Raw genomic sequence first — 26,954 nt, forward strand, 5'->3', positions numbered from 1 at the left:
TTAGCACCATAGGAAGTCATACATATGCAATCCAAAAATGCATATTTCATCAACGTGCGATGGGTGTGCAATAGATTCTCTATAAGGTATAATTCCCAGACATGTTATCAACAGAATTCTCAGATTTCAAGGGAGCCCAAAGTAGATAAAAGACTAGTCTTGACAACAGAGGACATAGAATGCTTTGGCGGAAAAATCGTAAGTGTTAGACACAGCCAGCTTTATGGTCCCTCGTTTTCGGAATAACGCGTGCTCTGATGTTTTGTTTAACGCTTATACGTGAAAAATAGGTGAAATATACCGTGACAAATTACATCGCAAGACGCATTATTCCGAACACGATGAACCGTGGAGCAGGTGGTCCCTAACACTTCCGTCTTCCCCCCGAAGTATTTCACGTCCACTTTTGTTAAGGCTTGCCTTTTGTCTACTTTGGACCAGGGTTGTTTTGTTTAAAACAAATTATGTATACGTTTTAAACATTTTGTTTTAAACACGTGTATTTTTTAAGACTTGTTTTAAACATGTTTATTTTTATTCTATTTTATTTTTGTGAAAAAATCTGCCAGAGAAGGAATATTGTCAAAAAGTGCTCCCATTCAGAAGACTATTTTCTTCCCATGTCAATGTGTTGATTTTTCGTGGCTACAGCAAGTCAATATGGTGATCTGCAATTTATTTTATCTCTTTTTTTCCCTTATTTTTAACGTATATTGTATTGTTTAAATGCTTCTCAGTTAACCTGCGAGAAAGTGTCGTAGTCTAAGGTTGGATTACTTGTAGAACTGATATTTAAAAAAATAAATAAAATAATTATCATGGAAACAATCTTTTGTTTTGTATTCAGAAAGCAAGCAACCAAAGGTTATTTGCTAAATTGGGGTTCTGAAATAAAAACGTCACAGGCATTCGTTGATACAGTACATGTTGGTTCTCAGTTTCCGCACAACTTGGAATCGTTTAACATGAGTTTTACGGGAAGAAAAAAGTACATATTTTCGAGGAAATTTATTAAAGTAACTCAAACTCCATCAGATAAATGACCATACGAGCTCGTTGCAAAACGTGTAAGGAAGAAATGGTTGGTTTAGTTAAATGAATGAAGAATCATTACGAAAAATACAATACTGTGAAAAAACTGGAAACTCAAACAAATTGGTAATAGTGCTGATCCGAAAATTGCTTCTGATGACTCTAACGTCAGTGAATTGGTTGAGATGCAACTAGAAACTTCAGGTAAGAATTAATTTTGTATCAACAATTTTTTTTTTCCTTATATTATGAAAAATTTATTTCGTCCCCCTTCCCTACCTCAGTCCTAAATTTTCTTAAAAACTTTACATCTTGGCATAGCTTGTATGAAGGGACCACGAGAGAATGCACAAGGTATGGCAGTCTCCCGCGTAATTAACCATTAAAGCGTGATACTTATTGTAACATCAGTGCCGAATGTGTTTCTGGGACAAGTTGATCTCAATTTGTTCGTCTGTCTGTATGTATGTACCACGCTACAGGGAGCAATTTTCGGTCTTTTAACATTAAATTTTGAGAGTAGAGGCACGAGACGTCGGAATTTGCTGTATAGATTTTGACTGAAATCCGAAATAAAATTTCAAAATTTGTGGTTCGGATCCCACTTTAAACAAAAAGCTCTGTTTAATATATCCTTGCTACTGATGTAAGACTGTAATCAATCTAACTAAACAAATTAATTGTATGCGTTTCGAACAAACTTGGATTGCAGGATAAATTTGCATCCAACTCAGTTTTTATAAAATATTTTTAGAGCACAAGCGATCCAAGTCCATTTTCAGAAAGGTTCAGTTTTGTTCAGCAAAGGTAGGATCTTCGTAGCCAGGAGTCCGAAATAAATGAAACAAAAGGGCTAATTTCCCCCTCCTCTGTCATAAATTTAAGATATTAACATTATATAGTGCACGCTGCAGGGTGAGAATGATTAACAAGCAGGGTGGATTGATTTAAATCAGTCTGATTTAAATCACGATTTTAATCAAGATTTAAATCACTTGATTTTTTAAATAAAAATCGTTGATTTAAATCAAATTCCGAAATGAATTAATGTAAAGTGAAAGTAAGTAAAATCCCGTTTCTCTTCTATCATTTCGATCATGGAAGATAATAATCATAATACAATGAGACTCAAATGTATGTAAGCACAGTATGAAAACAAGTATAATGTAGAGAATGATCAGGGAAAATCCCGTTTGAACGGGTAACGGGTGAACCCTGCTTTCTTGTCTTTGTAACACAAGGTTTTAAAAATTCTATTCCAACGGGAAAATCGCCATGGACATTTAAGATGTAAACTCTTTTGTGTCTACGTCTATTTGTTTGTTTCCAGATAATAGGAGCGTATTTAGAGGGGTCCGATCCCCTCTCCGAAACAAACAAACAAAAAAATTTAAAAATTTGGGGTTAAATTTATGTACTAAATACATAAAGTTCCTCGGGATCGTAATATGACAAATTTTGGATGCGTTAAAATATCGAATAATACTTTTGATAAAGTGTATACTTGACCCCATTGCAGAACATGCCGCGATCTGCGATGTGATCGCAGAAAATTTGCCGCGCCTGTGCAGGAAAAATTGTCAGAGGAAATAAAATAGCCAACAGAAAAGTATAAAAACGTGCCTGCTGTATAGATGTCTTAAATGCACGGACAACTCGCATTTAAACTGTTTTTCACGTCACATAAAGCATATTTTTAACAATCACAAGTGTTTCTTCTTCTGGAACTGATCATCTTGATTTTTTTTTTTTATTTTGGAAGTGCTGCAGGGAATTCGTGTTATTATTCAGTTCAAAATCTCTTATCGTCGCGAATTGTGTCGAGGAATTTGAAGCTTTAAAATATATAAAACGATAATTATGCCTGTTGTGCTGTATGGTTGTGAAACATGGTCGCTTACGCTGAGGGAAGAACGCAGACTGAAAGTAATTGAGAATAAAATCCTGAAACGAATATTCGGAACCAAAAGTAACAGAAATGAGGAGTGGCGAAAACTTCATGATGAGGAACTGCATAATTTATACCATTCACCAAATATTGTTAGGGTCATCAAATCTTGGAGGCTCAGGTGGGCAGGACATATAGCGAGAATGGAAGAAAGTAGGAATGCTTTCAAAGTTTTAACTAGAAGTCCAATCGGAAAACGACCATTAGGAAGGCCTAGGCGCAGATGTGAGGACAATATTAAGTTGCATCTCGCAGAAATAGGAATACAAAGTAAAAACTGGATCCAGTTGACTAAGGATAGAAGTTAGTGGAGAGCTTTTGTGAACATGGCATTGAACCTCCGGGTTCCATAGGTCATAGAGTGAGTTAGTTAATTTTAGGCGAAATTTACGTACTTTATATGTATTTCGTGCCGTTAGCTAGTTCCAATTGTTTAAAAATATGCCCCTGCCAAATATCAGTAACTTTCGTGAAAAGAAAAGTGTCATGTTGATATACATTGCTGTACTTTTTCCTTAATGCTGAAGAAACATTGTTTGGGATTGAAATAGGTTAACAATTGGGAATTAATTTAAAACTAATTGTTTGGGATTGAAATAGGTTAACGATTGGGAATTAATTCAAAATTAAAACCCAATACTTTCACTTAAATGACATAATTAACATTTAATGCCAATTCCTAATGTTTTTTCTTCAGTTCGCGACTCGTATTATATGAAGAAAAAGATTTGATTTAAATCAAAAAAATCGATTTAAATCAAAAAAATCAACAAAAATGATTTTTTTGAAAAAAATCATGATTTTTTTCCACCCTGTTAACAAGTCAAGCTCCGAATGTCATAGTCAATGATGCATAATTACGTTACGTAAATGCATGGTGTGTCAAAAAGAATATACTGACGGAAAGCGTCATATCTTCGCAACCACGAATCCGAAACGAAAGAAAGAAAAACTTTGTGACAAGGACGGACAAGGTGCAATCTAGTTTTATATGATTGACGCTAAAAGTGCATCTGTTTAGAAGTCATCCGCCCCCTACCTTGAATTTCAGATTTTGAGGGCAATAATGCAGATTTAGAAATCTATTGCTGAGCAAAGTCCAACAGAAAAAAATTGAAGTCCTTACATAGAATAAATACGGATTTTGATCAGTTATAATCCATTACCATTGGCCGTAAAGAGCTACAAGCCTATATTGCTCTCTCTCTCATATATATATATATATATATATATATATATATATATATATATATATATTTGGCCCAAGGATTCCAAAGGTGGCTCTACTTTCAAGTTTTGGGCCTGCTTAAAATTCTGGAAATTTTGCCTAACTAACTTCCCACTTCTAATCATCTGAATGTTCTCCGTATTTATTCGGTGTAAGGACCTCAAGCTTGTTCCTTTGGAGTTTGCTCATTAAAAGATTTCTAAAACTGCCTTGCTGTCCTCAAAATCTGAAATTCAGGGTGGGAATGGGAGCGGTTGCCCTCAAGTCCCACTGACGCACCTGTCTAGCGGCTGTCCTATGAAAATATCCCACGCCTTTTGCATGGTTTTAATAACATTTGTTTTGAACTCTTGACTGCGAAGGTATTACGTTTTGAAATAGAATTCATTTGCTAAGCAAAACTGAACTTGATTGACAATGGATTTGGATTCATTGGGCTTTGAATGTCCCAAGTATTACCTTTCTTCAATAAATTATTGACTCAAAAAACAACCAGTTACATAGGCTTCCAGAAATATATTCTAGAGTTAGCACAACATGGTGTGTGCTTCAAACATTACTTTTCGAAAATTTATTACTTCAAAATAATTTTATTAGCATCGTGTTCTGAAATAGTAATCAAAGTTTGCAACAAAAATCTCACCCGCCTCCACGAAACGCGAGCTTAGCCCCTAAAGGCATAACTAGAACATTTTCAGAAGCGGTGGTAACTCCGAAATGACTTGCTTTTGGGGCTAAAATAACTGTATTTCTGGGGGACATTCCATATTTTTCTAAGACATTATAGTGCTCGCAGAAGAAATACGTGCATTTTTCATGTGGCTACACATAACAGTTTAGCAATACACTATTTTCTTTAGAAATTTCAAGGACGCAAGGGACGCTAATTAGCCGCCATTGTTTTCCCACCATATAAAGCACGTTCCTCTCGCATCACAGAATGCGATTCTACAGTTTGAGCGGACCGCTTTACACTCACTAACGACCGATGGTGAATCGTAGTGTGTTACCTCTTCAAATTAAACGAAACGGAGGATTTAAGTATGCATAAAAATCGTAGAAATTAATCAAGAATTTAACATAAATTAATAAATAGTAATAAGGAAAATACGTACTATAATAAATAGAAATAATTTCGTTGTGTAGATGGTTATGTATAACAATGTGATTACTACAGTGAAGTGCTAAAATATTTTAAATTATTTTATATATCAGTGCATTATTATAAATATTGAGGCAGAAAATGCCCACAATGTATCAATCTAGAATGAACTTGGATAACACATTATGCAAAAGGTGCAAAAACAGTAATAGTGTACAATCACTATGTTCTACATGTAACCTCAATATAAGAAATTACTCACAAATAACAACAAGATCTAAATCGAAACAGTATGTCCATACTACTGATCAAACAGGGACGTTGAAGACGAACATGAAAATGTGTGCTCTTTGGTCCCGTGCTCTTCATGTATTAAGCTGACTGCTGAATTAGCTTCGAAAGAAGAAATCAAACATACTTCTTGAAGATATTAATAGACTAAAAGAACGCACTAGCAGAGTGAACGAAGTTTATGCAGGAAGCAACGTGTTAACTAGGAATGCGGATATAATCGCATCCCACAAACCAACGTGGTCATCAGTTGTGAAAGGAACAGTACCTTCCTCCAGCTTAAGTGTTAACCCCTCACCTATATGTACTTCAAATCGTTTTCAGATTTTAAACGGTGCAGAGTACAATAAAATCTCACCAGAAAAAAACCAAGGTAACTAGAGTGCAAAATAGGTTAGAGTCAGGTTTTGGAAAGAAAGGATCTGTTAAGAAAGCAGTCACGGTGACATGTGGTAAATCCGTGACTAATAACAGAAATAGCTCCTTTATTAAGTGATGGTATGTTAGGTAATGAAAGTGGTAGTCAGAAATCTAAAAATGAAAGAAAAAGGTAAGGATAAAGGAAAGAAATGCATAAGTGTTTATGCTGACAGCCATGGTAGAGGTCTGGCCAAGATAATTCAAGAAAAGAACCCATCAGTGTCTATAACTGGGTACGTGAAACCAGGTGCTAGAAGTAATGAAGTAATGAAAGGTATTGATACATCTAGGAATCCTTCTGACTGTATAATTATTATAAGTGGGTCAAATGACGTCGCCTATAATGAAGGAAATAAGGCAGTTTCAGCATTACTCTCCACTCTATAAAGAAATGTAACAAGTGAAGTCATTGTTGTTGGTCTACCACTTAGAAATGATCTATTACAAAACTCCTGTGTTAATCTTGCTATTAGAAAAACAAACAATAAGATAGAAAAGGTATATAAACAATTTGAAAATTTAGTTTTTTTGGAAACAGAGTCAGTAGAAAGAAAATATTTCACACGCCACGGCCAACACTTAAATAGATCAGGTAAGAGCGTTATTGCAAAAGCTCTCCATGCTATTTTGAACAAACAGGGGACTAGTGCATTTTGCATTTCTCCTTTCACCCTTTCGTGGCAGAAACAGGGAAACATGTGAACGTCTCTGAATTGTCCTTCGTACAGAGTTCAATTCAGAGGCTTACAGACGAAAATAATTCAATGGAAAATAAATTTTAGATTTCAATTAAATACAAAGAGTCCAATGAATTATCAAAACATACAATCAGTTCGGAATAAACAAATTGATTTAGAAATTATGTTAGAGATATATGATGTATTATGTCTCTCAGAACACTGGCTTGAGGTAAATGAACAAATAATTATTCCGGGTTATAGTTTGGTTTGTAGTTATTGTAGAAATACAATGAAGTGTGGGGGTGTTTGCATATTAATGAAAAACACACTTAACCCTTCACGCCCCAAAGTAATTGATAAAATAGAAAACATTGATAGACATTTTGAATATACTGCAGTAGAGTTACCAAATAAAACAACTAATTAAATTATTATTGTAGTGTATCGCACCCCAGACTCCAAAGTATGTATATTCTTCAAAAAAACTACAACAGGTTTTAAGTGAAGTCACCAATAAATATAATACAGTTATACTATGTGGTGATTTTAACATAGATGCAAAAGAATCAACCACAATGCGTGATACATTCCTCAATATTTTATCAAGCTTTAATTTACATATGACAATATTTGAACCAACTCATTTCACGAGATCTTCCTGCAGTTCAATTGACAATGTATTTACAAATCTTCATCTAAATTGTTACAGATCCCATACTCTTAACATGACATTGAATAACCACGTAGCACAAGCGTTGTATTTGACACGTTTTTCCAAAGATAGCGAACAAACTATAAGGATGTTAGGGAAAAGATCTATAACGAACACAAAATAGCAACATTTCTCTCTTTGCTTGAAAGCGAAAATTTTGTAAATGACGAAACTGTCAATCCTAACGTTAATGACATGTACAGATATTTTATTTGTAAATTTAAACTATTATTTGAAAGTGCCTTCCCTTTATCCAATGGAAAAGTAAACAACACACGTAACAAATCGTGGATTACACATGGCATTAGGGTTTCTAGTATGAAACTAAAAGAGCTGTTCAAACTCAGCAAAAAAAAAAAATCTTGATTATTATAAAAAATATAAATCCCTGTACAAAAAAGTTATTAATAAAGCCAAAAGGGACTATTATAGTAATAAAATAAACAACGCACAGAATAAAAGCAGAGTCGTGGAAAATAATAAAGTGTGAATTAGGAAAGAAAAATGAAAAACACAAAAATATAGGGTTACGTATAAAAGGCAGTAACTTTACTACAAATGACCCAAAGTTGGTTTCTGAGTGCTTAAATAATTACTTTTGTACGGTTGCAGAGAAAGCTATACGTGATATACCTACCCCAAGTGACACAAGTAGAATACAGCCGCTTAAGTACATCAGTAGGTCATTCTTCCTTACCCCAACTTCCCCACAAGAGCTCATGGAAGCAGTAAGTAAATTGGATAATAAAAAATCTGCAGGAATGGATCATATTTCACAGTTTCTTTTGAAGAAATGTGTCCACATTATCGCACCTTCATTAGCAGACATCATTAATGAGTGATTTTCCCAAGGAATCTTCCCTGATGCACTAAAACTCTCAGTCGTTAAACCCTTGTTCAAAAAAGGATGTAAAAACGAAATAGAAAACTACCGTCCCATATCACTTTCTTCTGTTTTTTCAAAACTTGTTGAAAAATAGTATGTAAGCGACTACTAAGTTTCATTAATGAACGAAACTTAATCACGAAAACGCAACACGGATTTATAAAAGGCAAATCCACAATTACTACCATATATGAACATATCAAAGTAGCTATAACGTCTGTTGATCAGAAAGCCAATACTGTCGGCAAAAGCGTTTGATTGTGTAGACCATGATATACTTTTTGGTAAATTAGAAAAATATGGCATTTGGAGTGGTTCGAATCATACTTGTACAATCGTAAATAAATCGTACAAATTCTTCATATGGACGAAACAGCTAAAAGTCTGAGCAAAATAAACTCAAATGAAAGAATAAATAGAAAAGGTATTCCACAAGGATCGGTATTAGGACCAATACTCTTTCTTCTATATCTTTGATTTATCCTTAAATATAGAGAAGGGTAATTTACTCCTTTTTGCTGATGACACAACAGTAATAGTAACTGAGAAAGACAGAGATAGCTTGTACGAAACCATTGATCTTACAACATCCCAACTCACGCATTGGTTTTCTTCAAATAAATTAAAACTAAATGCAGATAAAACAAAGTGTGATTTCTACCATTTATCTCACAGAATATCAAATCAACTGCCACAGATATCATTGAATTATGAAGTATGTACATTTACTGTACAATACTGTAAAATAATAATCATACTGTAATACTGTACTGATACTGTAAAATTTTTAGGTATGATAATTTTTCATGGCAAGAACACGTAGAGAAAATAAACAAAAAATTAGCCCAGGCTATGTACATAATACGAACTCTAGTCCCAATACTTAATCTGCAATCAATTCTGTCCCTGTACAATGCCATATTCTTTTCTCATATTAAATACGGAATTGCGTTCTGGGGGTCTTCGCCGGAGCTTCAGAATATATTTAAACAACAAAACTGTGTCTTAAGAATCGTTACTAAATCATCGAAACGCACCAGCTGCAAGAAAATATTTGAATCCTTGAATATGATGACAGTCCCTTCTTTATACATATTTGAACTTCTGAAAATTACCTGGGATCATTTAGATAATATTAAAAGAGATGGTGATACTCACAACTACCTTACGCGTGGAAAAGATAACTTATCCACTGTGTATCATAGAACATCAGCATACGGAAAATCACACATCTATATGGGTGTAAAGCTGTGCAATAAACTACCTGGGTACATCAAAAATAGTCATGGAAAGAGTTTCTTTGTGAACTCAGTGCGCAAACTGCTATTAGAAAACACATTTTATACTGTAAATGAATATCTTAGCAGTAAATTTTGAAACTTCCAAAAGTAATTAAATTCCAATTGTATATACTAGATTTATGTCAGTTGATGTAGTTTTTATACAAATATACAGTACTTAAAATAATAATTAAGTTTATATATATATATATATTATATAGATTGTAGAATTGGTTTAGCCTATATCTATTTTCACAAGTTGTTGAACACTAGAGCATTGTATTTGTTTTAAATATCGTATCGAAATTATGTACTGACGAGTTCTATACCATTTTGTACAAATCTACATGTAGCATGGTCCAGAGAATGATTAATAAATCTAATCTAATCTAAAATTCTAACCTTAAAACATGTAACATGACTCCCTTTGTATTTGAAATTTCGAATACCAAGCAAAGATGTACGCCATGATGCTTGATAGCACCATCTGATGCGTCAGACCACTTTCAAGTTTCATCATTCTCCCTCAACCCGTTCTCAACACACAAGAATGGTGAAGACTTTTGTTTTGCCGTGTATATATTGATAGATTGTGTGAAATCTCCATAGTAGGTAAATTTTAAAATCTACCTAAAACGCTTATTACAACCAAGAAGGTACTTACGAGAGTCACTGGCAAGAGGATGTAATAAAAGGGAGGCGTGATATGGAATAAGTTGAGAATTACTAATTTATATTGAAATATTCTGTAGCCCACTCCGTGTACTCTTAACGAGAGTAAAATAAATGAAAAGATCGCTTGCAGGAGCAAAAAGGTCTTAATAAATGTTATTTCATGATTTTGAAATATGTTTAAAATGAAGATTGAATCTAGATGCAAGCCTTGCACAGTAGGAGTTAATTTTTTTTTTTTTAAATTAAAGTTTCAGTAAACGCAAAATTTTAAGACAGTGTTATGTAAAAAGTATGTAGAAACCATAGAAATATGTAATATTGGTCAAAATATGTAAAAATATTTAATATGAAACTTGAGTTGAAGCACCCTACAGGTGTGTATCACAAAGATTTAAGGATTAGACGAACTTACATATGAAGGAAAAATATGTAATTACATACAAATCCGGACATTACTGATAATCAGTGGCGGATTTAGAAAAGTATTCTGGAAGGAGTTTCTCTGATTAATATATATATATATATATATATATATATATATATATATATATATATATATATATATATATATTGTAAATATCTCTAATTTTTTGGGGGGAGGAGATTGAAGTTTATGAGTAGAGGCATAACTAATATTTCGTTTGATTTAGAAATTCCGTAATTTCGTGGAACACGCTTCCGACCGAAAGACTTCGCACCTTAACCCACTTCGAAAATCCGTCACTGCTGATAATTAGTAACAAAAACGATTTAAACGGCCACGACTCATAGTACACGCACTATCTCTACATTCACCAACGTTATTAAAAGCTTTTGTCCGAATGGTCGAATACGGGATTCAATCCCGGACTTCTCGATAGAAGCCGGTTAATGATACGTTGAATTCCCTTGTAAAAAATTCCGAAACCTTCAGGATTGTATTTTCTTTTTTCTTTTTTTTTAAAAAAAGTACTTACTTTTGTATAAAAGAGGATTAAAAAAAACGTTATTATATATATTGGTTAATCCTTTCGGATTTATAATGTAAACATGTATCTTTTCCAAATTCATGGATTATTTTTGAGGTTTCATATTATTATCTGCATCAACCACTAATTAAATGAGTTTTTGTGTTGTAGAGAAGCGAAACAAAGTCTGCTTTATCAGTTTGCAGTACAATTTCGAAAAAGGTCAATAATTTCCCAAGCAAAAAAAGAAAAAAAAAAGCGAAGCAGAAAAAAAACTTTGTTTTTAAAGAGTCCTTTTTTTCCGAGTCCTTGTATCTCTGCCATCGACGCTACGAAACGATCTTGGCGACATGCCCTTTATTTTGTCTTAAAAAAGAAAAAGACAGAGGCACAAAACGAAACAATTTTATCGTCATACATGTTATGTCTGCTTAGCACTAATAGTGATGTATCTTGTGGAGCTGAATTCGCCAGGAAGTGTTCTGAGTTTTGTCACTTTTGTGTTGTATTTCAAGTGCAGATATGTTGCACAGTTTATGGGATAGACCGGTACTGTTGTTTTCATGAAACACGTACTTGAAAAAGCTGTACTCACCTTTAGAAGGAACCTCCGCCAAACTCACGTTTCGCATGGGCACTCCAAGATCACACTTGTTCTTCTCGAATTCCACTGAGTTTCCAGATCCACACACTACAACAACTTTGTCTTCTGATGACGCACTGGTTTCATCGTTACTTACAGCAGCACTGATTTTGTCACCAACTACGTTTCTTTCTTCCGTATCACTCTTGCCTTCTTCACGGTTTATTTTCCAAACATGAGCTGCTACCCAATCGTACTTATTCTTATGCACCTTAGACTTATCAGATTTCTGTACTTTAACTTCCACTGTGTCGCCAATCGCGACCACTTGCTGAGCGAAAACTCCAAATCGTAATTTATCACCTAAACGTTTCAAGCTATAGAAACTGGTTAAAGCAAACACTTCAATAGAACAATTATCGAGCTTGATAGTAATAATAAATGCATATGGTGGACTAAACTTTGTTACAACACCTTCATATATGGTTTCAACGTTCAATATATCTTTGTAGCATAATAATTTCTGTGTTTCAGCTGAGCTTGAAGGACTTGTTACTTGCTCAGGTATTACATTTCGTGGTTTTTTACCAACCCATGCCAACACACACTCATATTCAGCTCCCGTTTGGTGCTTCTTTGGTAAAGCAACACAATCAAAATAAATACACGCTCCAACCATCACACAATCACCGATATGGACTTTGGGAGAACATTTTTCTAAATTAATAAACACAATATTTCTATTACAAAGTATTTTGCAGTTTACGTTCTTTACGTTTCCCACAATCACAGCTTCATTTCGATTTATTATGAAGTTGATTTTTCCAGTTCCACCCGTATATACTTCCTTTTTACTATTTAAACTGTCTGATTCCACAGAGCTTGGGCAATTCAGTGTACATTTGAAGTACCACACACGTGTTGCTTCGTACTCAGCACCACAACTATGAGGTTGATCCAATTTTACAGCATCGAAACTAACGTTGCTTCCTACATTCAAACATGTGGACAGCTTCTTCCCATCACAAGACGATCCATTAATACACAAAACGTTCCTATTAAATAGAACCTCACTCGTACCACCAGAGAAAATATTTAATTGCAGAATACCTTCAGAGTCTGAGAGGAAACGTAATACTTTGCCACAGCACTCGGTTACGCGGAGAGGTTTTGCAATTTTTTTAGCTTCAACTTTTGATAACTTATTTTCAGGTCTACTTGACGGTGATTGTACATCTTCGGTAATGCATGATGTCGCCGATTTATTCTGACTATCTAATTGCTCTGAACGCGCAGCAGAAGTATTTTGAGTGAGCTCATCAGTCATCATGTATGTTGAATCGCTACTCTTTATAATGTGCTCACGTTTCGAATTTCCATCTTCATCTTCTGCATTTATGCCTTTCATTTCGGGCTGCGGGAGAAGTGATGAGCCTACCAGTTCAGGATTAGTGGTTTGTGTACACGCTGAATCTTGTGGTAAATTCGTACATGTCCAGGCAACAGTAGACATCCATTTGCGTTCTTCGTCAGCTGACATTCTGTTCTTGATCCTAATTTTCACTATGTCATCTTTTGCGACGAGTTTAGTTACAGTTTCACTGCTTAGCGGTTCTTTATCATGTTCACTTCCAACTTGGAAACTTTGAATTTGATTAAACATACTATATATTTTCCCACCAAGTCTCACAGAGGCGATAAAACCATGCGGTGGCACTACCTCTGTTACAACTGCTTCATAAATCTCCCCAGCCTTCAAGATATCATCTGACATTTTCTCTAAATCCTGCAAAAACGATGAACATTTTACTTCTGTACCTGAATCCTTTCCAATCTTTCGAGTATCTTGTCCTTTCACAAACTCAGATGCACTTCCTGAATGAACAGAATCGTAGACACACTCAATATCTATGACCCCATCGCGCTTATTTGACTTGATTGTTGAAGTAGGTAACTTCTCTTCTTTTTCACATGTTTTAACAGTATTCACTGACTCCCTAGCAATTACTGAATCTTTTGTAATTACAGCCTCCTCGTTGCATTGGTCCATCCCTGGAGAGCTCTTACGTTCCTCATTAATCTTCGGCAAATCGTGGATTTTCTTAACGAGAATACTCACGTCTTCACAAAACTTCGACACACTTCTGCTAAGTTTCTCTAAGGGAGAATTATTACAAGATGAAAACTGTGAAATAGGCTTATTCTTTACATCATCTGAAGCTTCTGTAGCCAATTCAGGTTTCTTCTCTAAATGTTTATCATCCAGTGGCTTCGTGCATGTACTTTCATTCACTCTTCCTTCTCGTGAACTAACGTCTTTCCCCAATTGTTCATCAGCATTATTGCTGCAACGAGTCTCATGTTTAGAATTAAAAATCTCACTCTTCGACCGTTCTTCGACTTTATTTAATACGTCACTCCCCACTGGTATTACGCTGTAACCTTCAGAATTTTCTGACGTAACAATTTTCTTGCTCAATGCTTTATCAGTTTTGTGGTCGCCATGAACTTCCTCGCGTCCTGAACTATCAGCTTCACCCTTTGTTGATTCCTTAGCTTTATCCTGACTGTGAGCTTTCCCGATCCCTGAACTAACAACTTCAATTTCCGATGATTCTTGGCCATGGTCATAACTTTGACTTTCAGAATTTCTTGAGTTTGTAACTTCACTCCTTGATAATTCCTCAGCAATCAAAGGAGTTTTACAGTCTTCAATTCGATTATGTTTAGATACTCTTTCGTGTTCGACAGAAATTTCACCATCTTTTAATCTTCCACTGTCTCTCGTCAAAGACTTTTTATCTTCAGGATCAGATCGATTATTTACTCCGAAAGTGAACTTCGTTCTGTCAGTGCGTGTGTTAGATGCCTGGTTTGTATTATCAGTTTTATTTGAACATACACTAGCAACTGGTTTAACATTCAACTCATGCTTATCATGTGTTGGTAGTATGTTTGAAAAATGTGTATTCAATTTGCTGTTATCTCTTTCTGTAACATGCAAATCAGAACGTGACAAAGTATCTTTCTTATTACCGGTCGATGATTCATTTTTCTTATCTACATTACACAGGAACGATGACGTCACTTTATGATCATTGATATTTTCATTCGCTTTACTTATTTGTTTCGATTCTTCATTTATCGATTTCTTCTGCGCACTCAATTTGGGGGATGCTTTTTCAGCACTGCTGCTTGTGAATAAGGTAATACTTCCAAATCTACCTGAGAATTTGTCTAGATCATGTTTTACTTCTGTTCGTGCTTCTTTTGTGATTTCCGATTTTTCAGTCTTACTGCAGCTCTTATTAGAGTCTTTGTCAGGAATGTCCTTTTGTGTTACTGTCATACGAGTACATTCTTTCTTGTAACTATCTGTTTTTTCAAATTTTCCTTTGCTTGTAACTTCAGATGCAAAAGCACAGCTACCAGAAGTATTCAGTTTGCAATTAGACATTTCCGTCCTTGTGGCTTTGGTTTCTGAAGCTTGTTTCCGCTTCTGGATCTTTGGTTTTTTCCCTATCCAAGCTAGAGAAATATAACAATTAACGAAGCCGGAAGAGCTATATTGTCCAAATACATCAAAATTTAGGTCGTTCCCAACTTGGATGTGCTCCTTCCAATCACCAGGAGAACACTTTTTCTGGTCAACATATACGTGTTGCATGGGGAATTTTAACTCCTTCTCTTGTCCAACAGTGAAATCAACAAAACCACTTTTTACGCTTGCTTTTGTAATTTTCCCACGCAGGCTTTTCCGTTCAACAAAACCAGGTGATGAAATTACATCTGAATAGTTTAACTCATAATACGTACAAGCAATTTCAACTGGATCTCCATATATAATATCTGGATTACTTTTCGCTGCTGATTTATTAAGTACTTCACAGGATCCATTATTTGATTTACTCACTGTATTACCTTTTTGTATCTTCTTAGGTGAACATTCAGTCTTACACCTCTTTTTATCAGTCAGGTCTTTCAAATCACCTGACGTAGTCTTTCTATACAAGTCAATAGGAGATGATCCTGCCTTTAAGGATGGGCCTGGATTTGAAGATCCTTTCTTTTCAGAACAGACTAAAGTAGACATCTGACTCTCTGTAGATGAATGTACTGTAGGTGCTATACCATCCGTTGATGAGCTAAAGCCGTATGATTTCTTTGCATACAAATCTGGTTTAGCTGATGTAACCACTGCAGGACACTCTGCACTGACAAGCAATTTATGTGGAGAACCATGAGTGTTTGATGATTTGGGACTCATAGTAATACCTACCGGTTTGTAACTCTCTTTGATAATTTTTTTAGCGGCACTCTTACAACTTTCATTACTTGTACTGAGATCAAACACATTTTTAGTTTTTGCTTTGTCATTATTGTAGTCATTTCCGTAAGATGTGCTGCTTATTAAGGGAGACATAGAATAGCTGTCAGGAAGTAAACAACTAGCGTCCTGACTGCTTTTAGAAACATCTGGCTCCTCATTTATTAACACTAATTTCGAAACAAAGTACACCCAGGGTATGATACCACTTTCTACTACATCCACTATGACCTTCTGCCCTACAGTCAGAATGAAATCTAATCGCACGTTAGATTTAATCCTTTTCCCCTGCACTATTACATCCTCTCTGAACAAGAAAGCTTCTTCTGATTTGTCACCAAGTTTAAAACCAACAGTCCCACATTCCTCCCCTAAAGTGAGAATATAACCGGGAACATTCATTGCTACAATTCTCTCTGGTTCTACGTCACATGTTCCAGAATGTGTTTTATATTTAGTAGATTTTATTCCCAGAAATTCATCCGAAGCAGCAACTTGTAAAGACGGTTCTCCTCGAATCGCTTCTATATTATGAGGTCGAGTTCCAACCCATGCTACCTGAGCACGGTACGAAGCACCGTTTCTCTCATCGTAGTCTTTCACAGCAATAAGACGCACAAACGTCCCAACAGACACTGAATCACTCAATGGCTTCGTATGACATCGAGTTCCGTCAACATACAGATGGCTTCTATTTAGGAGAACCATACGTCTTTCCCCATCAATGTAACTGGAAATTAGACCATATGAAGACGAAGTAATTTCTATTACTAATCCCATCACAGACTTATCGGACCGTTTAGCTGAAGATGCAGTTGCTACTTGACCTTTCCTCACAGTCGGTTTCGGCCCTGTCCACACTATCTCTGCTACATAGCGTGTGAGTGAATCTACACGAACTGCATCAAACCACACTTTTGTTCCGACTTCCAAAATGTCTTTCAACACAGACATCCGAGTTACTTTGCAACCATCAATGTACAAATCATTAACCATAAACAAGGCCTTTTCCTCGCGATCAAGTAATCGGAACACAATGAGGCCAATCGATGGGGTGATCACTAAAGCCACTCTTCCAACTAAATTAATCTGCTTCCTACTATCCGAAGCCCCACCATTCTCTTCTAAATCTGGAAATCGTCTAATACTTCTCCAAATGGTCTGGTTGTAGAATGCACTGTCTTGCTTCAATGTCCATGACTGAGGCCCACTGTTTTGTTCCTTCCACGCTATAATACCTATCCAATCAAATAGCTCCATATCACTGACTGGTTTCACCATAACATTCACCATGTCATTCTTACTAACAGTTTCTTCGAAAAAGGATAAAACGTCATCTCCTTTTGGGAGATTAATAAAACTAGTCTCCAAAATGAGAACAGGCACTGGAGGGTATTCATCCAGCAGCGCTGCAAATGCACGAAAATGTCGCAAATGTTCTTGAATCTTAACCTTATATACAGCCCCAGTTTCAATTTTATGTCTTTGTCTTTCCCCAAATGTTGTGTCATTAGGTCTCACTCCAATCCAAACTAGCAACGCTGAGTACAGAAGAGTTTCTGAATCAACAAGACACGCGTCAAAGTGAACTGACGCTCCTTTCAACATATGATACTCAGACTCAACATATTTTGAACCATTGATGTATACTTGCTCTAAAGTAAATAATACTTTTATTACAGAATTTTTAGAAATCGCTTCCAACTCTCCATCCATTCCATGTCTAGGCATTTTCTTAACAACACCAGCTCTATCGTATATGCATTCCTTAGCAGTCATGTTTGGTTGTAAACAGATAATGTACGTAGAGTGACACTACATCGGAACTAGACTATAAAAAACGACAGTCACATGATTGTTCAATTAAGAAAAAAATCCTCCTGATAACAAGTACACTTCAACTAACCAGTTTGATATCCTGAAATCAGAAAAAAATCTTAAGTTCCTCGTTGTACTAATGTATTAACTACCATCTATAGACTATGCAATGCTATTTTACGTGATTCGTGAAGTATCAGGTAGTTTACAAAGTAATGAGCCTTTTGCGCACAAAATGGCGTTAGTGTCCCACATCGCACGGTCAGTCATTTCACACCTGACAATTGGGAGCTAGTACATATGCAAAAAGTATTGGAATTCTTGTAGTCAGACGTAAGGTATTGCGCCGTGAAAATAAGTGAACTTTCTGCAAAACTGTGCTATATTTTATAATTTTATCTCAATGAAAACGCAAATTCTGCGCAAGCACGTGAAAAAAAGTGCTGTTTATGGGCAAGTTACGCTATCAAAAGCAACAGCCAAAACGTGGTTCAGTCGCTTTTGTTCTGGAAATGTTGATGTCTTTGAATACGAGGGCTGTCCAGAAAGTACCAGACATTTTGGCCTATCGCGGCAGTGGGCGGGGCTAGAGTCGCCATCTCGGTGTCAGAACGTTGCCACACTCAAGTACGCGTTGAAGTAGTGTGAGGACTCTTTGACGCTCTTACTGTGCTTTCTGTGACCTGTTACAATGTGCGCTGCAATAGAAAATTCCGCCTCTTGTGAGGTGCGTTCTGTGATTAGTTTTGTTGACAGAAAACTACAAGCCAATTAAAATCCATCAGAAAACAAGTGCTGGGAAAACTTAGCGGGAAGTTTTTTTTTGTTTTGTTTTGTTTTTAAGACAACGCACGTCCACACACAGTCAAGCGTATCCAAGAGCTCTTTGATGGTTTTCCGATTACCCACCACACAGCCCGGATTTGGCGCCGAGCGACTACCACCTCTTCCTAGCTAAAAAGACATGGCTCGCTACACAACGTTTTGATATTGACGGCGAACTGCATGCCGGTGTAAGCCAGTGGTTGAAATCGCAGGCGGCAGAAATCGAGCAAGACCGACAGATAAAGTCATGGCATCGCCAATGACCTAAACATTCATCACCAGAGCTAAACCGTCTGGAGAAAGCCAATTACAGAAAGAAGCTCGACGTTTGGGTGCCATATGATCTGACTCAAAGGGCCTATTCGATTGCAATGATATGAACCGACTTTGGGGAAGATGGCTTAAATTCAACTCAAATGTAGAAGAGATTAAATAGACTCTATTCTCCAAAACCAAATTGTCCTAAAATGGATGGAACATAATCAAAAAGAACGAAATATTAACATTAATGTTAATGGAAAATCCATGAAAAACGTTAATGTTAATGGAGTCTTCCACTTATCTCAAAAACCAAAAAGAGCGATAGCTGAAATTCAGCTCAAATATAGAAGAGATTAAATAGATTCTATACTCCAAAAGCAAAATGGCCTAAAATGGATGGAACATAGTCAAAAAGAACGAAATATTAACATTAATGTCAATGGAAAATCCATGAAAAACAAATAATTCTTCTGCTTATCTCAAAAACCAAAACAGGGCGATGGGTGAAATTCAGCTTAAATGTAGAAGAGATTATATAGATTCTATAATCCAAAAGCAAATTGTCTTAAAATGGATTCTGAAAAAAGAAAATCCTCATTAGTCCCAGGACCTGCCGACAGGAGAATACTTATAACAATTAATGTTTCGTGCTTTTTGACTGTTTTAGATTTGGGCCTGGAAATGTTTCTTCCACGTTTCTCGATCTTCAGCTTTCTCTTTTAACTCCCAATACTTTCTCCTATTTTTCAAATCATCGATCAGCTGTGTTCTTCTTCCTATTCCTCGCTTCCCTTCCATCTGTTCTATGGCGGTGTGAAGAAGACAATTTCTTCGCAAGATGTGTCCAATCCAATTGGCCTTCCTACGAAGAATGCTGGATAGAAGTGTCCTCTTCTCTCCTATCCGTTTTAAAAAATCTTCGTTTGTTACTTTCTCCGTCCATTTAATCTTCTCATTTTTCTCCAACACCACATTTCGAAGTTCTCTAAATATTTCTTCTCTAACTTCCTTAATGTCCACGTCTCTGAACAATACAGTACAATGCTCCAAATATAGCACTTGACCAACTTCTTCTTAAGTCCAATACTGAGCCTACTAGTTAACAGTGATCATTTCTTGTTCAATGCTTCTTTAGCTATGGCAATCTCGATCTGATCACTTTGGTGCATTAAGCATCTCTCGTCAAAATATTTCCCAGATACATGAAATGATCGACCTCTTCAAGTTCTCTTTGTTCTACTCTGACCCGTAAGGGCACGTTTCCACGGCATATTCTCATGACTTTCGACTTTTCGATGTTGATTCCATTCAATATAGTTTTCCAGTGTCAACTATTTTGTCAATCATCTCCTGTAGTCCTCCTTCGGTTTTAGCTATTATAACCGTATCATCTACATACCTGATCTTGTTAATGATCTGCCCTCCAATCTTGAAATCTCCAATTCCCATTAATGCTTCCTTCATTAAACATTCACTGTAAGTACCCAGCTATTTGAGGCGATCGCAAAGCGTATTTATTGCTCATGCGTACTCTTGGAATACGCTGACCATGTATTTAAATGTAGATGGCTAATCACAAACGCGAAAGCAAAAAAAAAAAAAAAAAAAAAAAAAAAATCGCTGAGAAAACGTCAGCTCGAGCGTATTTGGTGCGGGTCGGAACAATAGACCGCCTGCTGTTTAAAAGATTTCAAAAGGAACGAAAAAAGGAAAGACGTGTTACCAGTCAAAGGGATTGTAGCAAGAAACAGCTGCTTGGAAGATGATTTGTGCAGAGTATTGGAACTCTGCTATTACACACCTGGACCTGGCAAAAAGACCTGGAAACCCTGACTGGCTCACAGTATGATTTACACATCTGGTGAAAGTAAAATTACTGAATAGCCACTTTGGCCGCGTTCGCTACAGGGGGTAACGCTTTCTCGACTAGCCTAGGACTTTATGTTGACTAATTGAGGCGACATGCTACATACTTGTCTGCCTCCTCTTCCAATCTTCACACTATTGGTTTCTCTTTCATTCAAGCGCATCTTCACTCGTTGTCCTATGTACAAGTTTTGAATGAGTCGTCGATTTCTCCAGTTGACTCCGATTTCTTTAAGTATTTTCAAAAGTTTCGTCCAATTGACCCGGTCGAAAGGTTTTCGCCAGTCGATGAAGCACAAACACAACTCTTCCTTTACATCAAGAATTCTTTCTGAAATAATTCTCATCAATCCAATAGAATCTCTGGTCCCTTTTCCTTTCCGGAATCCAAATTGATCTTCTTCTAACCTCTCATCTATCTTAATTTCCAGCCGCCTGTTCAGTATGCGTGCAACAATCTTTCCAGTGTGGGAAGTCAGGCTAATGGTTCTGTGATCGCTGCACTTCTTTGCTTCCTTCTTCTTGGGCAATGCAATCATTGTAACATCAAGAAAATCCTTTGGCCATTCTCCACTAAGATAGATCTTGTTAGTAAGTAAGGTCAACACTTTCATTGCATTGTTTCCTGATCCCTTGAGCATGGAAAAATAAATAATTCCTCCACTTATCTCAAAAACCAAAAGAGGGAAATGGCTTATAAATTCATCTTAAACAGATTCAACATCCAAAAAAGAAACTGTACTAAAATGGATGGAACATAGTAAAACAACCACGAAACATGAACATTAAAGTCATGGAAAATCAATGAAGAGAATGAATTTGTCCACATATCTCAAAAACTATAATAAGGATATGGTTGATTGAAAGCTTACTGCAAAGACATAATGAAGAGCTTAAACGCACGTAAGGTAAATATGGATAGAATATTGTCAAAAGTCAAGTTGTTTGAGTAAAATCAATGATAATGATAAAGTATATGTATCTTCTTCGAATTTCCCAGGGCAGCCCACGCGGAGATTACGTGCTTTTTAAATATCTCACATCTGGATTTGAAATCTCCAAAATTCAATTTAGCTCGCAACGTGACTTTTGATCTGATCACTTAACACAATCTAGTCCTTACGACAAACCGGATAGTCTCTTTGGAACATTTACTCGATCGAATTTATATTGGTAAATCTTTACTGAAACGTAACGCACTCGAGCCATTTCTCAAACGGTTGATCCTATTATGATAAAAAGTGCATAACCGACAACAACACTAAGCGAGAAGAAACTCCACAATTTGTGGAAAAGCTCACACTGACGCCCAGGAAGATTATGTTATACATTTGGTAGGACTGGAAGAGCATCGAGCTAAGGCTAGTTGGCCAAGGACAGAAGTCAATGAAAAGCTTTTGCGAACGCAGTATTGAGCCTAGGATTTCCTAGGCAATCGAGTGAGTGAATGACTTATAAGCTTCAAGTACATTCCTTTCGTACAAAATATTCTGTACAAAAGGTAAAGGTATTACATCAGGACACCAATAACATCGAAAGGAATGTATCTGAAGCTTGTTACATTAGAACTAGAAACCCACTTTTTAACACCGGAAAAGGAAACCTTGTTGAGGACCGGGACACGATTATTACGAATTACATTAATAAAAACAAAAAATTAAGACTACAAAAAATTTATTAATACTTAAAAACAAAAATAAAATAAAAAATAAAACACAGACAGGAACAAACATTGTAAGTTAAAATTTGTATATATTGGCAACAACATAAAGTATGGAAGCATTGCTCGAGGTTGGAAGGCAGATGGAAAGCAGAACGTCACAGGACTAGATATTATTAAAAAGAATACAGAATAGACTGTTTTTAAGGTTACTGCACTAATTACTGTACCAGAACAATAAGAGTTTATATATATATTTTCACACCACTGTTTGTTAAAACATTAACATATGAATAACAGCACAGGGGATAATCAACCATCATTAAAAAAAAAAAAAAAAAAAAAAAAAAAGTCTTCTAACCCATTAAAAAAAATTGAGCATTATTCAATCGTTAGTAACAAAGATAATGATTGTTCAATAAATACTAACATCTTGTCAAGCTTTGAAGTGGGGCCTGGGGTACGCACCACCGGGATTATTAGAATTACTCCTCTGCTAGTCGTCTATCAATGGGATAAAATTCAGGTTTATCCTAATTATTTCCGAAGTTTGATGTTTTGGTAACTTTATTGATCGGGCTATTTCTGGAAATGGTTCAAACTGTCTTTTTTTTTCTGTCGAAGGTTAGCTCAATATATATATTTCTTTTTCACAGACTGTAAACTATATTTCTGAATCACTTTTATTTTTTCAGTTTCGATAGAAGATTTAGCTCCTCTTCGATTTTATAACCTAGATGCTTAAATGTCCAAACAACATGCCGTATATTCGAACGGGGCGAACAGTCTATGATGAAAAATACTTGCACCCCCCTTTTTTTCCCTTTAGGTTACACATCACAATGAAAGTGTAATAATAAAAATCGATTTCACTTCCTCTTCATCCCTGCTTCATGCCAATGGGAACTGGGGAGTGTCACTATATCTCAGCGACTCCTAAAACTATGAATTCGACACTAATATCGGTCGTTTTCGATTATTTTTACGTCATCACTTTCCTCTTCGCAGAAATTGACACTTCCCGGTTTATCCCTTAGGATATGCATTTTAATCAATGTAATATTATAAGATCCTTGACAGGCCTAAGGTTGATAATCATACCACGAATCATTTTAAGTGGTTCAGTAGCTACTATGTGATGCAATCAGACAGAAACTTACATTCACTTTTATATAATAGATTAGCGTCAATTACTCACATTGCTGGCTTAAATTAACAAAAAATAATAATATGTTCCATTAGTCAGTCACTTTTTTATTAAAGTGGTCTCTGATATCGGTCATTTTCGATAATTTACATATATCCCCTTCCCCCAAGTTACAGGGCTTAATTTGGATTTAAACGGCATAGCAAGTGTCACTGTTCATCTCAGCGAAGCCGAAAACTATGAATTCGATACTAATATCGGTTATTTTCGATCATTTTTTAAATATATCTTTCTCCCCTGAGTTGCACCTCAAAATGAAAGATAAAAGCCATCCCAGTTCCGAACTTCATCTACGTTGAAAATTTGATCCAGATCGGTCGGGTGGTTCAAGAGTTATTAGACGAACATATTCACTTTAATTTTATATATATATATATATATATATATATATATATATACAGGGTGTTTCAAAACAACACCGATAACGTTTGGGAGGTGCTTTCTGACACCAAGATAAGACAAAAAGTATAGACCAACCTGGGTGTACAAACTCTTCCTTTCGGAGTTATAAGCTGCCAAAAACATGAAAAAATAAACTTTAAAGGCCCATAGCCCCAAAATTATGGGACCTACCGTAGTCGGCTCAAGACTTCACTTAGGACCTAGTATGTGCTCTATCCAAAAATCCCTGTTTCAGAATCCTGCGGCACTTCCGCAACATTTTTTATAGAGGCAGTTGGTGAGTACTTCAAATCAGGGTTGGCTGGTTTAAACCAAGGTGGTTTAAACCATGGTTTAAACCAAGGTTTAAACCAGCTGTTTTTTTTCAAAAAAACCAACTGGTTTAAACGAAAAAACAAAAAAATGTTCGTAAAAATGTAAGTGTTTGTAAAATCTTGATGAACACACATTTGTAGGTTATCACGTTTCACTCCCGTATATTATTCGTATTATATTCAGACCTAAATTCCCCATTCATTACTCAAAAAGATTATACTACAAAAGCAACTTTTTTTTACAAGTTTACAAATGTTTATTTTGTGATTTTTTGTAGTTGTTATTATTGTTATGTAATTGCAATCGAAGAAAAATTCTAAATATTATTTCGTTTCAATGTTTACTATTGATAAAATACATCGAAAATGCCGTACTTCGTGTGTGTGTGTGTGGCATTTAGTGAAATAAGTATCTTTGGTATCTATTTATGTATAAATGAGTTTGAGCCAAAGTGGACTCAAATAATTCGTATCTTTATTCACTTTTCTTATTGATATGCAGATTAAGTCGGTGTATTTCTTTAATTTGGACCAATAAAAGTCGTTGTTAACTAACTTGAACTAAATTAGTTCTTCAGTACTCCGTAGTACTTTGAAATTGTTCATATGTAATTCTGTGTAATGGTTTCACTTGTGCAACTGTTTATCTTTTTGTCCTTCTGAAATGACTCTTGACAGTTATATTAAGATGCATGTAAAGATCAGTACAACGTATTTTTTTTTTTTTATCAGGATTCCTTCGTGAGTGAGTCGGCAGATGTATCGCATTTGTGGCCAATTAGTCCTGGTTCTGAGTTCAAATGGAGGACAATTTCTCTCGGATGTAACTCTAGAAGCGGTTTTTATTCCGCTTTAAGCTTATGTGACCCCTTCCAGCATAACCCGGTTGTTGAATAACAACATCAAGGCGAAACAAACTTATTTCTGTCCATATATGATATGAATATATGGAGCAAATCATTTAAACCATAAAAACCTGGTTTAAACCAAAAAAACCGTTTTTTTTTTGTTTTTTTTTAAATAAAAACCATGGTTTTTGCCAACCCTGCTTCAAATTATATGCCCGCAGCCAAACTCCCTCTATAAAAAATGTTGTGGAGGTACCTCAGGATTCTGAAACATAAAGCACATACTAGTTCCTAAGTTAAGTCTTAATCCGACTACGGTAGGTCCCACAGTGTGCATCATGGAGTACATCATGCACGACGAATGTTGTAACTCTACAGTAGGAATCATAGACACACTTTCGATAGATACATATTTAAAAAATGACATGTTAACTAACTTGGGCCTTGAAACTTAATCGTAGAATGGAAATTTTGTCCTAACTTAGAATAAAAGCATAAACTAAAACAAACTGCATTCCGTACAAAATCGCGAAAGAGATAAAACAGATAGGAGAGGGACAGAAGACGGAAGAAGACAGAAAAGAAAGCAATATGATAAAGAAGGAGAAAAGAAAAAGAATCAGAAAAAAGTAATGTTCTTGTCAATCTTCCCTGCAATATTTAGAGTGTGATACTCGGATACTCATTTTCATCGGTACACAATGCTTATGTCCATTTCCACAACAGGATCTTCTTTTTCTTTTCTTTTTTTTTTTTTTTTTGTATTTGTGTGTGTGTGTGTGTGTGTGTGTCAACCAGGGTGGAAAAAAATCATGATTTTTTTTTAAAAAAAAAACATTTTCGTTGATTTTTTTACTTAAATCATTTTTTTATTTAAATCAAATCTTTCTTCTCGCGTAATACAAGTCACGAACTGAAGATAAAACATTATAAATTAATATTAAATGTTAATTATGCCATTTAAGTAAAAGTATTGGGCTTGAATTTTGAATTGATTGCCAGTCGTTAACTTATTTCAATCCCAAATAGAGATGCAAGGGTTCGAAAAAAAAAGGTCTTTTTTGGGGACCTCTCGGTTTTTTCTGCTTCGCTTTTTTGCTTGGGAAATTTTGGGCTTTTTTCCAAATTCTGATTTAAATTGATACAACAGGTTTTGTTACTTTTCTCTACAATACAAAAACTCATTTAAGTAGTAGTGGATGCAGATAATACAAAACCTCGAAAATAAACATGAATTAGGAAAACATATTTCAAACAATTTTAATTCTTAACACATTTTTATTATGATTCCCAAAAAATTAATCCATGTATATAATAAATTGCAGTTAAGTTTTAACTTTTATATGCATTAAAGCAATATTTTTTATTGTGAATTAAAAATACAATGAAAAACTGTTACATGACATACAGAATTTATTGTACTATTTGTGAGAGTTCAAACAAATAACGCATCGGGAGGATAATAATATATTTACTGAACAAACGCGCGAAACAAATTTAAGTTTCGACGCCGTAGCCTTCTCAAAAATAACATGTTCTTCTCTTTGTTCATTACGTATATCAAGTGGCTCAAGTGGTACAACGTTGGCTTCGCATTCGGGAGGTCATGGGTTCGATTCCCGCTGCCGACCATCCTGACGGG

The 26,954-nt window shown here is 35.5% G+C and overlaps 1 protein-coding gene across 3 annotated transcripts in view; it reads right to left on the reverse strand.

Moving 5' to 3' along the window:
• Nucleotides 1–26,954, reverse strand: part of LOC145690788 (uncharacterized) — a 192,823-nt gene that overhangs the window by 122,039 nt on the left and 43,830 nt on the right. For all 3 annotated transcript variants that reach the window (XM_081766061.1, XM_081766060.1, XM_081766059.1), the window contains exon 2: nucleotides 11,797–18,029. In XM_081766061.1, coding sequence (XP_081622187.1) covers nucleotides 11,797–17,890 — 6,094 coding nt within the window. In that variant the 5' untranslated portion in view covers nucleotides 17,891–18,029. The remainder of the gene's footprint in view (nucleotides 1–11,796; nucleotides 18,030–26,954) is intronic.

The sequence above is a fragment of the Thermobia domestica genome, chromosome 7 (genome assembly GCF_964235325.1).
Source record: "Thermobia domestica chromosome 7, izTheDome1.hap1.1, whole genome shotgun sequence".
Lineage (NCBI taxonomy): Eukaryota > Metazoa > Arthropoda > Insecta > Zygentoma > Lepismatidae > Thermobia > Thermobia domestica.